Source organism: Microtus pennsylvanicus, chromosome 5 (assembly GCF_037038515.1).
Source record: "Microtus pennsylvanicus isolate mMicPen1 chromosome 5, mMicPen1.hap1, whole genome shotgun sequence".
In the NCBI taxonomy this organism is placed as follows: domain Eukaryota; kingdom Metazoa; phylum Chordata; class Mammalia; order Rodentia; family Cricetidae; genus Microtus; species Microtus pennsylvanicus.
Genome location: NC_134583.1, coordinates 124,457,775 through 124,474,145, shown reverse-complemented (window position 1 = coordinate 124,474,145; position 16,371 = coordinate 124,457,775). Strand labels below are relative to the sequence as shown.

Sequence of the window (16,371 nt, the reverse complement as noted above, 5' to 3'; positions counted from 1 at the left end):
TGCCTCCCAAGTGCTGGGATTAAAGGCGTGCGCCACCACCGCCCGGCGTGGTAGAGTTGTTGTTGTGGGGCCACATCTTCTTCCTGGAAACTTCAAATGTCACTTCAGGAAAAACTCATTGTTCATTGTGAAAAACTTAAACATTAATCATATAGACATATATATATATTTTCAATGAAAGGCATGATAGATATATTCAATGAAAAATATGATAGATACGAAGAAAAGCAAAGATGTTTTCTAAACTCATATTTCTTTCTGTCCCATATCATGGCTCTTGACATGAGACAGAAAGTCCAGAAACTCTGGGTTTTTCTCTTACTAACAGACTTGGAATTGGAGAGGGACTGAGCCAGAATCCAACTTCAAAACCAGCTCTACATATTTATAAAGAAATGTTTAATAAGACATATATATAAAAAAATTAATACTTACAAAATGTGTCCATCCATCAGTAATTAAATATTCAGGGTCCCTTAATTTCTTTGAAGATGAGTATTTTCCTGTGGAGATAAGAAAAGAACCCTGCCCCCAACCTATCTGTATTTCTTACCATCAGTATGCTCGCCATCCTTGTGAATGAATTGTTATTTATCTTTTCCAAGTGGCTTCTCTTCTTCAAACGAACCTTTATTAATTTTGACGATATCCACAGTTTTTCCTCACCTGTGGAGATAAGAGCAAAACCCCTTCCCCTACGCAGCACATCTCTTGGCTTCCATTGTGAGGTCAGCACATCCTTGAAATAAACTGGTTGATTTAGTTCAGTAGACTTTTCCATTATCCAATGTCTTTCTGCAGTCGTTGTTCCCTTCTCATTAGCATTGAGAAAATTCAAGGTTAACAAAGCATTATGTAACCTATTTCTGGGGTGTTTTCCACCCCTTTCTGTTTGTTCAACATATCCTTTATAGTTCGATTTGATCTTTCTATGACTGCTTGACCTGTAGGATTGTATGGTATACCTGTTACATGCTTGATATTGTAATAATCAAAAAACCGTTTCATTTTCCTAGAGACATAAGCAGAACCATTATCCGTCTTTATTTGTGTAGGTATACCCATGATAGCCATGACTTCTAATAAATGAGTGATTACTGAATCGGCTTTTTCTGAACTTAAAGCAGTTGCCTACTGAAAGCCTGAATAAGTGTCAATGGTGTGATGAACATATTTTAATTTGCCAAATTCTGCAAAGTGGAACACCTCCATCTGCCAGATTTCATTCCTTTGGGTGCCCTTTGGATTAGCCCCTGCAGGCAGTGGCGTTTGGTTATAGAAAGAGCAAGTAGGGCATTTCTTTACAATCTCCTTAGCTTGTTGCCATGTAATAGAAAACTCTTTCTTCAAACCTTTGCTATTAACATGATTTTTTTATGAAATTCAGAGGCTTGTAGCACACTACCAATCAATAATTGATCAATTTCTGCATTACCTTGTGCTAGAGGACCTGGCAGACCCCGTATGGGATCGGATGTGTGTTATGTACATAGGGCAAAGTCTGTACCTGATCAAATCTTGAACCTGGAGAAACAATGATCTTAGTTCTGTATCATCAGGTATAAATTCAGCAGTTTCAATATGTAAAATAACTTTTTCTGCGTATTGTGAATCAATAACTATACTAATAGGTTCTTTAAAATCCCTTAGCACCATAAGAATGGCATATAATTCTGCCTTCTGGACAGAATCATAAGGACTTTGTTCCACCTTACCCAAGTCTTCTGATTTGTAACCTGCCTTCCCTGATTTATTGGCATCAGTATAGAATGTACAGGCTCCAGTTATTGGAGCATCACGGACGATTCGAGGAAGAATCCAAGAAGTTCTCTTTCTGAAGTTAAGCCTCTTGCTTTTTGGATAGTTGTTATTAATGTCTCCCAAAAAATTAGCACAAGCTCTTTGCCGTGGTTCATTATCTTCCCATAATTTCTTTAGTTCATCAGCAGTGAAAGGCACTATAATTTCTGCTGGGTCTGTGCCTGCTAGTTGACGAAGTCTCAGTTTGCCTTTTATAATTAACTCAGAGACTTTTTCCACATAAGTTTTCAGTTTCTTACTTGGTTTATGTGGTAAAAAGATCTATTCCAAGATAATAATATCATCTCTCTGCATTAAAATTCCTGTAGGAGAAATTTTTGATGGTAGTATGACAAGAATACCATCGAGCTCTGGATTCACCCTGTCCACATGTGCCTGTTGTAATTTCTCCTCAATCATTGTCAGTTCCTTTTCTGCTTCAGCTGTTAATTCTCTGGGACTATTTAAATCTTTATCACCATCCAAGGTTTTGTTCAAATGAATTATTAGATCAGGTGTTATCCCAATAGCTGGTCGTAGACTGGAAATGTCTCCTAACAGTCTTTGAAAGTAATTAAGAGTCCGTAGGCGATCTCTCCTAATTTGTGCCTTTTGTGTCTTAATTTTTTGTAAACCTATTTTATAACCTAAATAATTAACAGAATCTCCCTTCTGAATCTTTTCAGGAGCAATTTGCAATCCCCATTTAGGTAAAAGTATCTTTATTTCTTCAAACAGTCTGTTCAACGTATCCATGTTTGAATCGGATAACAAAATGTCGTCCATGTAATAGTATACTATAGATTTGGGAAATTTCTTGCATATTATTTGCAATGGTTGGTTCACAAAATATTGGCACAAGGAGGGGCTATTTAACATACCCTGGGGGAGGATGGCCCAGTGGTACCTCCTTGAAGGTTGAGAATTGTTATAAGTAGGCACTGTGAAGGCAAATTTTTCTCTATCTTCTTTTTGTAAAGGTATAGTGAGAAAACAATCCTTTAAATCAATAACTATGAGAGGCCATCCTTTTAGTAATAAAGAGGGCAAAGGAATTCCAGATTGCAGAGGGCCCATAGGTTGAATAACCTTGTTGATGGCCCTGAGATCTGTCACCATTCTCCATTTACCTGATTTTTTCTTAACCACAAATACAGGAGAATTCCAAGGGCTGGTAGATTCTTCTATATGTCCAGCATCTAATTGTTCTTGTACCAGCTGTTCTAAAGCCTGTAACTTTTCCTCAGCTAAAGGCCATTGCTTTGTCCATATTGGTTTCTCAGTCAACCATTTTAGAGGCAAGGCTGTTGGTATCTCTGAAGGGGCATCAATTGCTTGTTCTTGTACAGCCTGAATGGCCAGTTTTCTCCATTTGTAATATCTTTTAATATTATTCTCAGAAATATAGGCTCTAGAAGTAGCAGGAATGTTAATTTGGGTATTCCATTGTTGTAATAGGTCACGACCCCATAAATTCATTGCAATATTGGCTACATATGGCCTTAATTTTCCTATTTGTCCCTCTGGCCTTATACATTCAACCCATCTCGTGCTCTGCCTTACTCGAGATAGGGTTCCAATTCCCAGGAGCTGAACATTTACATTCTGAAGAGGCCAATACGGATGCTAAGATTCTGGGGTAATGATACTTACATCAGGGCCGGGCGGTGGTGGCGCACGCCTTTAATCCCAGCATTTGGGAGGCAGAGGCAGGCGGATCTTTGTGAGTTCGAAGCCAGCCTGGTCTACAAGAGCTACTCCCAGGACTGGCACCAAAGCTACAGAGAAACCCTGTCTCAAAAATCCAAAAAAAAAAAAAAAAAAAAAAAGATACTTACATCAGCACCTCTGTCCAGCAGGCCAGTAATAAAAATGCCATTTATACACATTCTCAGTTTAGGTCTTTGATCATTTATAGAAGTTTGCCAAAACACACGTAACTTATCTTTCTGATCATTATTGCTTGTAACAGTAGGCATGGGGCTTCCTAATTGTCCTGACAAGGCATGTTCTCTGCAGAAACTGGAAATAACTGAACCATGTTTGCCATGGGGGCTTGTGAGGCCCCCCTTTCACGTTTCCCGACTGTATCAGGTTGCCTTGTCTATCTCTTGTAGACCCGCATTCATTCGTCCAATGTCTGCCTTTTCCACATCTTCTACATAAACCTGAAGGCTGAGTCCTATTTCTGTTATTTCTAGAAGATGCATTATTATTATTTCTGAAAATCCGTTGTCTACAATTTCTTTTCATATGACCCATTTTGCCACAATTAAAACATTTGGTAATCTGGTATCTCCTTTTACCATTGGAAATTGCTTCTTCTACCCATGCTTCAGTGCCATAATCAAAGGTATCAACATTCAGTGTATACAAGACCCATTCTTCCAAGGGTGCTGATCTGAGCTTTAAAGGCCCCCAAATCCTTTTGCATTCCACATTTGCATTTTCATAAGCCAAAGACTCAATCATTATACGTCTTGCTTCTGGGTCAGATATCCCTATTTGTACAGCCTTAGTTAATCTTTGTAAAAAGTCACTAAAGTGTTCTCTCTGACCCTGTTTAACTCTGACAAATGATTCCATTCTCTGTCCTGGCTCTTGCACCCTGTCCCAAGCCCTTAAGGCTGCTGTAGTACACATGGATAGTGTGTTTTCATCCAAATTAGCTTGTTCCTGAGGGTCGGAAAAGAGCCCTTCACCTAGAATTTTATCTAGGGAAATGTCAATTCCCTTTGCTTTTTCCTGCTGTTCTAAAAGTCTAGCCTCTTGCCTGAATAAGCATTTCCATTTCAATTGCGGTCCACTCTCAAGTACCACAGAGCTCAGATGGAGCCAGTCCGAGGGGGTTGCTCTGCTTGTTGTGGCCCAAGATTTTAGCATCTCTTTAACAAAAGAGGCATGCATCCCAAAAGTCATGACAGCCTGTTTAATTTCTTTGAGATCATTCATACGGACAGGCTCCCATGTATCTTCCTTGATGACCCTAGGGTTTCTGGAACCAATCACCTTCTCTGTTGTTATTACTGGAAAGGCAGGTAGAGCTGTAGGTAGAGCTTTGTGGAAATTGTCCCGGAGAGATTTACCCACAGATGTAGTTAAAATTTGCCTTTCTACCCTTTGCTCTTCTTCATCAGAATTTAGAAATTCTTCAATCTTTTCAATTCTATTCACTGTTGCCTTCTGCAATGTCTGAATCTCCTGTCCAGAATTATGTTCCAAAGCCTTCATTGAGGATTCTAAAGTATGAAGTTTGTCCATTAGAGATAACATCTCATCTTTGGACATAATTTTTATGGCATAAACCGTGCCTTCTTTTATTGACAATCTTTCCGCCAATCTGTTATAAGCTTTAGACAAAATCCAATTGTCACATTCAGCAGTTTTGATTCTCTCAGTTAATGTTTCAGTTCCTACAGAAAGGGACTGAAGCTTACGATCCAAATCAGCTGTTCCCTCTCCCATAGTAATGAATTTCTCCTTAATATCAGCCACTAATGTTTCAGTTCCTACAGAAAGGGGCTGAAGCTTACGATCCAAATCAGCTGTTCCCTCTTCCATAATAATGAATTTCTCTTTAACATCAGCCTGTACCTTTTTTAAATTTTGCTCAGTTGATTGAGTCATGTTAAACAAAGATCTGTTCTCTTCCTGGAGAACTTCAAACTGATTCTTGAGAAGATTGTTGTCATTCTCAATTGTTTTTAAGTGTTCAATCTCTGCCTTAAGAATCCTGGATTCGTCTCATAAAGACTTTATCATATTTCTATTATCAAACCATTTAGTGCCAATGAAAACTACGAATCCCAGAAGGATCCATAGATGTGGGGTGATAGACACCTCTTGTAAAATCTCCCACATGGTACAATTAAAAAAACTGTTAAATTCTTGAATGGTAACGTGTTCAGACATTTTATTTATAAAAGAAAATTTTTTACCTGCAATGACCGGTTCCTGCCAGTGGTGGTCTCTGTGGTTTTGGAGCCTGTCTTGGAACTAGCTCTTGTAGACCAGCCTCGCCTTGAACTCACAGAGATCCGCCTGTCTCTGCCTCCCGAGTGCTGGGATTAAAGGCGTGCGCCACCACTGCCTGGCCGGCCTCGAACTCATAGAGATCCGCCTGCCTCTGCCTCCTAAGTGCTGGGATTAAAGGCTTGCGCCACCACCGCCCAGCCAAGTCACTTTGTATCACACCAAATCTGCCGCTGTTCTGGCTTTTGTTGCAAAACCGCAGGTACTTGAGCTTCCGCTAATTCAGGCAGTGGGTTTCCGCTGCAAACTTAGCCAAGGCAGGCAGGGAGGGGTTAATTGCTCAGGCGAGCAGGCGGGGCAGAATGGGCCTGTGTGGCCGAGTGTATTTTGGACTCGGCACTGGGGAGTCACGAACTAAAAAAACGGCACCCTGGAGCACTAAAAAAACGGCACCCTGGAGCGTGCTGTGTTAGCTAGCGGGCTATGCGCTTGAGTCGGGGGCAAAATAGCCCGACGTTGGACGCCAAAATGTAACGGTGTAAACAAATGCAGACAGATTATAAAAATATATACAGCTTTTATGGCGAAATAGACTTACAGAACCACCGTTCCTGCGGAGACCAGGAAAGCAGAAGCAAGCGCTGGGAGCACGCTAGCCAGATTTATAGGTAAACATTAGCCCGAGGTGAAAACGCCCCCTAAGGAGCGGGACTTATCCCTACAAGCATCCGTAAAGAATAACATCCTAGATTATACTCTGTCTTTGACATGCACATTTCTACACACACACACACACACACACACACACACACACACACACACACACACACAAAGAAGTACAGAGACATAGTATGGCAGTGGGAGCACAACCCAGTGAGTACTGAATTCACCCGTGTTTATTTTCCATATGCTTTTATTACCCCGATCCCAAAGGGGGGGAGGCAAAAGACTGTTTTAATATGACACAAAGAACAAACAGAGCAATTATCTGCTTCAGATAATCTGAGTTCCTGAAACATCAGGCAACTATATAAGTTAAGCATTCTGTTGTTTAGGCAGGACATGCTTAGACCAAGCATCCTGTAGGCAGCCACTCCCTGGGTCAAACCTCCTGTCATACCCTTGAAGGAACAGGAATAGGCTTCTCTGATCTTTGGTCAAGGTGGAACAGATCTGCTTCTGTGGGCTCCCACAGGTATTGTTATTTTCTTGCAGGCAGCAAGGACTAGATGTGGGCCTAACAGTGGACTTGAGAGGTCATGGTGTTACTCACTCCTTCACAAGTACCAGGCATAGAACCATTCCTTCCTCCCAGGTTCAGACACCAGCTCTCAATAGAACATTCTTTCAAGGTTCAGGTTCCAGCTCTGATAAGCATTTGTGAATGATGAAGCTACCCATGGTGGTTCATATATGTAACCCCACACTCAGGAGGCTACCTGAGGCCAGAAGATTGCCTGAATCTTGGTTTGTATAATGAGTCCCACCCCAGTCTGGACTACAGTATGAGACCCTGTTTCAAATAAACAAAAACTGGGCTAGAGAGCCGACTCTGCAGTTAAGAGAACCTGCTGTTCTTGCAGAGGACTTGGAGTTTGGATCCCATCACTTACGTCAGTGGCTCACAACCACCTAAAACTTCCATTCCAGTTTTGACATTCTCTTTTAGCCTCCATGATCATTAGACTCATGTACAGGTAGGTGTATGTATGTACATACACACAGACACACTTACACTCTCTCTTAAATAAATGTTTAAAAATAAATCAAAATTCTACAAACTAACAACCTCCCTAACAACAACAATCACTTGTTTTCTCTGATTCTGGGTTTCCTATTCTTGTGTGACAAGACTTTTGAAGGGGGATAACACACACGTCTACTCACCCTAGATAGGAAGTAGGGGACAACATACACGTCTGCTCATCCTAGATAGGAAGCCCAGGATAGACCAAAGTACAGATACCACCAAAGTCTCACTTGGTAAATCTGTGAGTTTGGGTGAGGAGCTACTTACAGGAGCAGAAATGACTCAAAGACAGCTAGCTGCATCACTAAAGCCCAACCTAGCACTAACTAGTGACTGCTCAGGAAAGCTGGAATCCTGGAGCATACTGCTTAGGCTGCAGGCCGTTCAGCAGGTTGGAAAGTGACCTTTCCGAGGGACTCTGATCTAAACCTCTTTTAGGCAGTTCAGCTGGTTTGTTTCTTCAGGCAGCTGGTTTATTCTCTGGGTCTTCTTTGTAGCTTGGCCCATCTAAGAGACCTTTTTGTAACTTGGCTTGTTTTCAAGTGACTCTCAGAAGTTTGGCTTATTTACTCTATAAGCTAGGGGCCTAGTGAATATGGTCAGTTTTAGAGACTTCCTGAAGTTCCTTTGAATTGTTCACCTTCCTGCTTAAGGAGCTTCCCTGCAGAATGGAATGTTTGAATCTCAGAGGAAATTATTATGCAACACTTATCTGTATGCTGTATTATATGTAACCTTTGTGTAATACCTGATAGTTTGTAAACACTCCACACATTTATCTCTGTAACCCAACAGTCTTTAAGAACATGTTTAGGGGCCGGGCGGTGGTGGTGCACGCCTTTAATCCCAGCACTCGGGAGGCAGAGGCAGGCGGATCTCTGTGAGTTCGAGACCAGCCTCGTCTACAAGAGCTAGTTCCAGGACAGGCTCCAAAACCACAGAGAAACCCTGTCTCGAAAAACCAAAAAAAAAAAAAGAACATGTTTAGGGGACGGGAAGTTGGTTCAATAGGTAAATGTTTGCTACACAAGCATGAAGACCAGAGTCAGCAGTCTCCACATTAAAAAGCCAGCTGTGACTGTGTGCACCTGTAACCCGTGCTGGGGAGATGGAGATGGGAGGATCCAGGTGTGACTGTGTGCACCTGTAACCCGTGCTGGGGAGATGGAGATGGGAGGATCCAGGTGTGACTGTGTGCACTTGTAACCCGTGCTGGGGAGACAGATGGGAGGATCCAGGTGTGACTGTGTGCACCTGTAACCCGTGCTGGGGAGACAGATGGGAGGATCCAGGTGTGACTGTGTGCACCTGTAACCCGTGCTGGGGAGACAGATGGGAGGATCCAGGTGTGACTGTGTGCACCTGTAACCCGTGCTGGGGAGACAGATGGGAGGATCCAGGTGTGACTGTGTGCACCTGTAACCCGTGCTGGGGAGATGGAGATGGGAGGATCCAGGTGTGACTGTGTGCACTTGTAACCCGTGCTGGGGAGACAGATGGGAGGATCCAGGTGTGACTGTGTGCACCTGTAACCCGTGCTGGGGAGACAGATGGGAGGATCCAGGTGTGACTGTGTGCACCTGTAACCCGTGCTGGGGAGACAGATGGGAGGATCCAGGTGTGACTGTGTGCACCTGTAACCCGTGCTGGGGAGATGGAGACGGGAGGATCCATGGAAATGTCTGCTGGAAACTATGGGCCTGTAGGCCGAAGATGGATGCCCCAACGGTACAGAGGAACTTTGAGTGACTGTCCAGGCAGCGAGATGTCTCTGTCATTTCTAGAGTTTGAAAGTTGCTTATTTCTTGTTTGCTTAGGTAATATTGTATCTTTCTGGAGTCTTCGTTGGAGTTGAAGAATAGTTAGTTATAGTTTTCCTTAGTCATGATAAAAGATAAAATAGATGTTAATATTGTAACTGTAATTCTTACTTGATAACTGTTTTGTTATATGTAATTTTACTATGTTAAAGTGAAAGCCTTTTCTTTTTAAACAGAAAAAGGGGAAATGATGTGGGAAGGTCATATTTCTATCTGTTGCTTTCATTGGTCAATTAAAGAAAACTGCTTGGCCCTGATAGGTAGAAAATTAGGTAGGCGGAGTAAACAGAACAGAATGCTGGGAGGAAGAGGAAGTGAGCTCAGAGGCCATGCTCCCTTCTCCCGGGCAGACGTGATGGCTCCGACCCAGGATGAACGTAGGCTAGAATCTTCCCGGTAATCTCACCTTGGGGTGCTACACACATTATTAGAAATGGGCTAGGCCAGGTGCGGGAGTTAGCCGAGAAGAGGCTAGACATAATGGGCCAAGCAGTGTTTAAAAGAATACAGTTTGTATGTTGTTATTTCTGGTAAAGCTAGCTGGTGGTGGGAGCTGGGTGGCAGAACACAGCCCGCAGCTCCTATTACAACAAGGTGTGACTGTGTGCACTTGTAACCCGTGCTGGGGAGATGAAGATGGGAGGATCCAGGTGTGACTGTGTGCACCTGTAACCCGTGCTGGGGAGATGGAGACAGGAGGATCCAGAGACTTGTCTTGACACTAATTTAATCAGGCAGTGCCTTCTGGATTTAGTAAGAGACTCTGTATCAAAAAAATAAGGTGGAGGGGCCAGCAAGATGGCTCAGCAGGCAAAGGTACCTGCCTCTAAGCCTGATAACCTTCAGTCCTTGGAACCCATGGTAGAAGAAGAGAATCAACTTCTACAGATTGTCCTCTCACCTCCGTAAGCACACACATTAATTAGCAAAGTTAGAAAAATAATAAGATGCAGAGCAGTAGAGGAAGAAGTCCATCTTTGTTCTTTATATGCACATGTATGGGCATATGCACTTGTACACACGAGTGTGTGTGGGTGGGGGGGGGTGCTTACAAACACAGGAAAAGCAAAAACATATTTGTTTATCCCAGGAGTGTTTGTGCTGTTTGTGTATTCTAAATGGCGTGGTTGGGCTGGAGAGATGGCTCAGAGGTTAAGAGCATTGCCTGCTCTTCCAAAGGTCCTGAGTTCAATTCCCAGCAACCACATGGTGGCTCACAACCATCTGTAATGAAGTCTGGTGTCCTCTTCTGGCCTGCAGTCATACACACAGACAGAATATTGTATAAATAATAAATAAATATTTTAAAAAAATAAATGGCGTGGTTATAACACCCATGTGGCCCGGAGACCATGACTGTCAGGGAATGTGCTCACTGTGCTTTCTGTATTCTCTCCACCCCCACACTCCCCTCCATGAGTGTGTTTGTGAAAGAGAGTTTGGTCAGATAGTGAACGCTTTCTTTTGACTCATTTTGCAGGTCACTCAATATAAGTTAGAGGAGCAAAACAGCTCATTCATTGATTGAAATATGATCATTCTCTACCTGGAAAGATTATTTGTCCTATTTGGCTGGTGTATGGCTGTAGTTTATAAAGATACACATGGAACAAGAAGGGATAACAACTCAGCCAGTAGGAGAGCTGTGAGTTTGAGGCTAGCCTGGTCTACATAGTTCCATGCCAACCAAGTATAACCCTTGCTATTAGGGAAATAGTGAACATGGCAGGCAGGTTATTGCCACCCCTATATAGATATCTGTGTTTGCACAGGCATGTGTACATGGAGGCCAGAGATCAGTGTCAGGTCATGCCTCAAGAGCTGTCCACTTTATCATTTTAGACAGGGTCTCTCATTGGCCTGGAGTTTGCCAAGAAGGCTAAGCTGACTAGCCAACAGCAAGTCCACCTGTTTCCTGCTCACCAGTGCTGGGATTACAAGCACGTGTCACCACACCAGGCATTTTCCAGGGCCTTTGGGGACCTAACTCAGGTTTTTATGCTCTGTGGTCAACTGAGCTATGGTTTCATCTTTCTATGTCAAGTGAACATAGAAACTAAGTTTTGGAGCCCATTTTTGGGGGAGCCTAGGAGAAGCCCAAGCCAGGGAAGGAGATGTGACTACTTTGATAGAAAGTGAGAAGTTAGAGAAAGAAGAAAATTCATGGAGAAAGTAGTTGAACTATTCTCTAAGCAGGAGAATGGCTCAGGCTCTGTTTGTGTTTTGTGTCAAGAGCTTGACAGATCTGTGTTCTTTCCTTCCACAGTCCTTAGGCTTTCTACCAACGCAGGCCAGTGGAAGGAAGCAGCTAGCAAGGTGACGCATGCATTGGTTAATATCAGGTAAGGAATGAGAATTCCTTTCACAGTTCCTTGCTCATCCTGAGGTTTATTGTGCCTTCCGAAGGAGAACGCTCTGAGCACCACTGCTATTTTAAGCCCTGATGTCTGTAGGAGTGGAAGAAATTGTCAAACCTGATCAAGAAAAGCAGGAGTGCATGAGGCTTTCATTTTGTCATATTGAAATAGCTCAAAGTGCTGGCTGTTGTGTGAATTTTCTACCTGAGCGATGATTGCACGCCCTTTGCAGGCACCTTAGCTGCCAAAGTGTTCTTTGTGTGTATGGTTTCCTCTGCTCTTCACTGTGGTCTCTTCATGGTGACGTAGGACTCTCACATGTAACTGTAAATAGATATTTCTATTTGTGATACACACAGGCAAACAAAATCCCTGGGGCTAAGTCACTTTTAGCCCTTATGAAATGTCACAAAAAATGCTGTATTTGTTGGATAAAATTGTGTCAGACACGGGGTTCACTGAGTCAGGAGGAAGCAGTTCTCACAGGAGGGAGTGGTCTGTAAGTGGGGAGGGAGGGAAAGGGTTTTCATGTTGAGCTCAGTTGACTGTCTCCCATTGTTTCCTCCTTTTGTGCCTATGATTTTCCTTTTTCTCAACAGTTATTAAATTGTTTTTGCAAACAATCAAGAAGTTAACGTTGAATAAAACAGGCAAACCCGGCAGATGGGGAACTTGATTTAGCTCCAGATGTAAGGCTTGCCAGACACTCCAATAATAGTAGCGCGTGTTTACAACTTTGTATAGATTCTAACGTGTGAGAGAGCAGGGTCTGATGTTTATTCCTATCTTCCCTCTCTGTCTTAAAGTAAAATGTCTCTGAAGTGATTTACTACCGTGTGTGTCGCCCCTGGGAACAAGAGGAAAGCTGTGAAATTGTGTGTTAGGTGGGCTGGGCCGAGGGAGCCTGGGGTGAGGCTGGACTGCCTGCTGCCTCCAGAGACACTGAGAAAACATCTATAAAGCTCACCAAAGATGCCTGTCTGCACCTAGCAAGCAATCAAAACACTTGTGGGTCCTTACAAGAAATGAGAGTTTCTAAAAGAATTAGGCATGACAGACTCTTCTCCCAGATTACCCTTTGTGACCCTGGGGCAGTAAGACAGACTTGGGTGTCTGAATGAAACGCCAGGTTCTGGGCTAGAGTATGAGGTACATAGGAAGATAATGTATGCTATGTTTATTATCATGTATTGACACAGGCCTTCCAGGTATCTCCTCTTCGTCTGAGGCCTGTTTGCTTTATCTTCTACTTCACTGCTTTTGCTTTCAATTGTCTCTGCCTAGACTGCTGTCCTTACTCTTCCCAAGGGTCACCAGGCAGCTGATTTGAGTTTCTCTGCCTTCTCTAAGTAACTGGAAGAACTGGGCTGAGCCTTGAAAAGATGCCAGTCCCCATGGCCGTTTCCTTGTCTGCATGACTGCCAGACCTCCCCTCCCATTTCAGTTCTCAAACTGGGCCTCCTGCAGAGAATGAGTACATCATCTTCACTGTGGCTAATTGAGTATCTGACTGAAGCAGCAACTTCCTTAAGATATTATTGGAAAGATGTGTTTGAATCTTCTAACACTACATCCAGACCAGAGACACACACTGATGAGACTAAGAGCTGTTCACCTTTGCTCCTTCCGGACGGCTCTTTTCACCCACTAATTGCCAGGCTCAGGGTGTCCTTCCAGTTCGTCCACATGCCATCTTCTCTAATCTTTTAACCTTTAAACTCTGTAGCGTATGTTATATGCTTCTTAAAATATCTTTATTTTGCCCACCTTGAGACAGATTCTCATAGCACAGACTGGCTTTGAACTCAGTACGTAGCCAAAGGTGACCTTGAACCCCTGTTTCCTATTCCTTCTGCTTCTACTAAAGGGCTGAGTTGACAGGTGTTTGTCATCACACCTGCCTCAAAATACACTTTGCCAGCAAGGAAGCTGCTTCTCAAAGATGGTGTGTTTTGGAAGACCCTACTTTGATTGCCTTGCAACGTTGTGAGCCCAGTTCTCTATGTACTCTTGCCTGGTCTGGAACTCAATAGTAGAACAGGCATGCCTCAGACTTAGATCTGCTTGCCTTTTCCTGATGAGTGCTGAGATGAAAGGCATGCACCATTACACCTGGCCTTGATTTTTAGCCTTATTGTTTTGAGCCTTGCTTAGTAATTCCTAGTTACTTTTATTTTTCTGTCTTGTGAGAGTTAAAGTGTTTTGTTTTTTAATGTAGCTGAATCTTGATGGTGCTGGATGAGAGTGATCGAGGCAGTTGTCTCGTTCAGTATCCTCTTACCTGAAGGATAAAAAGGCACAACTGAGCCAGGCTTCCTTTTGCCTCTTTGTCTTTCTTTTAAAGTTTGTATTGTGTATCTGTGACTTGGGTGATTGAGGAAACAGGAGTGTGTGTCAGAAAATCTGACTGTTGAGTCTCCAAGGGATACTGTGCTATAAAGGCTTAGCAGGAAAGCCGCTGTGGTATACAAATTTATTTTAGCTGTTTCTAAAGGTTACTTGTGCTGATGTCACCCGAGAAGGATTTCTAAGGCACCGTGAACAAACTCTTGTCAGCTGTCTTGTAGTGGGCTCTTCCAGAGCCCTAGAACAGATGAGCTGCAGGTAAGCTTTCCGATATCCAAGCTGGGCGGTGTCTAGCTAATTGATGGCAGTGTAAAACTGTGTCTTTGACTCTCCTGGCCTGTAGTGGGTCTAAGGACCACCATGACTTAGAGCCTGCCCAGCAGGTGGAGAGCAGCAGAATGAGGGCAGACCTTCTGTCCTCTGAAGCGTTAGTTGTGGCAGTGGGGGCTAACGTCCTCCCGCGGGCGTGGCGCTTCAAGTGCTGTTGGTCTGCTCTCCGTCTCTCGTGGCTTAGTCATGCTGCTGCAGGGATCAGCGTTATTTGTGTCTAAACAACCCTGTCTTCCGTTTGATCCTTAGCAGAGTTTGAAAATACAGCTGTGTAGAGCTGCAATTTTAATTGGAACACCTGATGTCACCAACAAGCAGAGCTTGTTCCTCCCAGAGGAACTGTTGTGTCCTTTCATAAGAAGAGTAAGATAGCGGAGCCTTCGATAGCTCAGTTGGTAGAGCGGAGGACTGTAGTGGAGAAGCAGAGTAAGATACCCTATGGTTCCCTTAAGGTTCATTCAGAGGGCTTGTCTTCTTTCTCCCCATACGTTCTGTGGTTTTCATTTGTTTATATGGGACAGATCTCAGTATCCTAAACAGGCCTTGAACTTATTTTGTACTCAAGGCTGGTTTTAAATTCCTGATCTTCATGTTGCTACCTACCGAGTGCTAGTAGCTGAGACTGACTTTGAGTTTACTTTGTAGTCCAGGCTGGCCTTAAACATATGATCTTTCCTGCTTCCATCTCTCTCTGGTACTGGGATTACAAGTGCACACCACCACCCCGGCCTAGAAAGCGCTGTTAAAGAAGGCAGGATTAGCTGGGCATTGGTGGCGCACGCCTTTAATCCCAGCACTCGGGAGGCAGAGGCAGGTGGATCTCTGTGAGTTCGAGGCCAGCCTGGTCTACAGGAACTAAGAGCTAGTTCCAGGACAGGCTTTAAAGCTTCACTAAAACCCTATCTCGAAAAAAAAAAAAAAGAGAGAGAGAGAGAAGGCAGAATTAGAGAATTAGAGCTGAGAAGGAAATGTAAGGTCTCCCCTACTCTCTTTTTTCACGCACCCAATTGGGCTTCAATATCTGCCTCCTACTTAGAGGTTCTCTTAATAAAGTGAGAACTGACGAAAGGAGTCACAGTTTCATGTTCAGGCACTCAGCAGAAGGATGCAACCTGGTTACCGAGAAGTGGATTAGACTAAAGTATAGGGTAAATTGAGACTAAAGGAAAAGATTTGAGCAGGGCCCTGAGCTGATGACGCATAAACAGCAGGGACTACGTGGCCATGGCTTGTAGTTGTCTGCCCTCGATGCAGTTAGAATTTATCAGTTAGCCCTGCTTGTGTTAATCAGACCCTGATCGACTCCCTTAATTAGGAAACATTACACACATTATAACACTGCACTAAAGTGAAGCCATAGTAATGTTGTTTACTTGGTGACTAGAAGCATCATTTATTTTAATAGTCAATGTTTCCCAGTCTACTAAGACTACAGCTAGAAACAAACCAAGCCCTGAAACCCATGTGGCGAATCATCTGTTTTGCCCTAATTTGGTTTACACTGCAAAGTGAGGTTTTGCATAATGTCATAGCTAGGACTGTGAACTGTAGTGCAGTTTAAGACTCTTGGTTTAGGAGATTCAGGTAAAGATTGTTGAAGGTGAGGGTGATTTTCGCATGCCCTTCTTAAACTCAGCTTAAAACCCTCTTGGAATAATTCTGCACTGTGTTTCCTCTCCATCATCCTCAATCATTGTCATCATCACCATCATCACGTGTGTGGGTGTTCTGCCTGCATGTCTGTCTGTGTGTCCAGACATGGTCAGAAGACGTCAGAAGAGGGTCAGATTTCCTGGGACTGGAGTTACAGATAGTTGTCATCTACCATGTGGGTGCTGGAAATTAAACCCAGGTCTTCTAGGAGAGCAGCCAGTGCTCTTAATTGCTAAGACATCTCTTCAGCTGAAATTTTAATTACTTTTAACCATATAATTCCTTGACATTAAGTATATTTATATTGTTGTGCAACCACTACCATCATCCATTTCCAGAACTT

General features: G+C 43.2%; 1 protein-coding gene across 2 annotated transcripts in view; it reads left to right on the top strand.

Moving 5' to 3' along the window:
- The window catches only part of Armh3 (armadillo like helical domain containing 3), a 195,752-nt gene that overhangs the window by 109,446 nt on the left and 69,935 nt on the right, over window positions 1–16,371 (top strand). For both annotated transcript variants that reach the window (XM_075974238.1, XM_075974239.1), the window contains one exon: window positions 11,609–11,684. In XM_075974238.1, coding sequence (XP_075830353.1) covers window positions 11,609–11,684 — 76 coding nt within the window. The remainder of the gene's footprint in view (window positions 1–11,608; window positions 11,685–16,371) is intronic.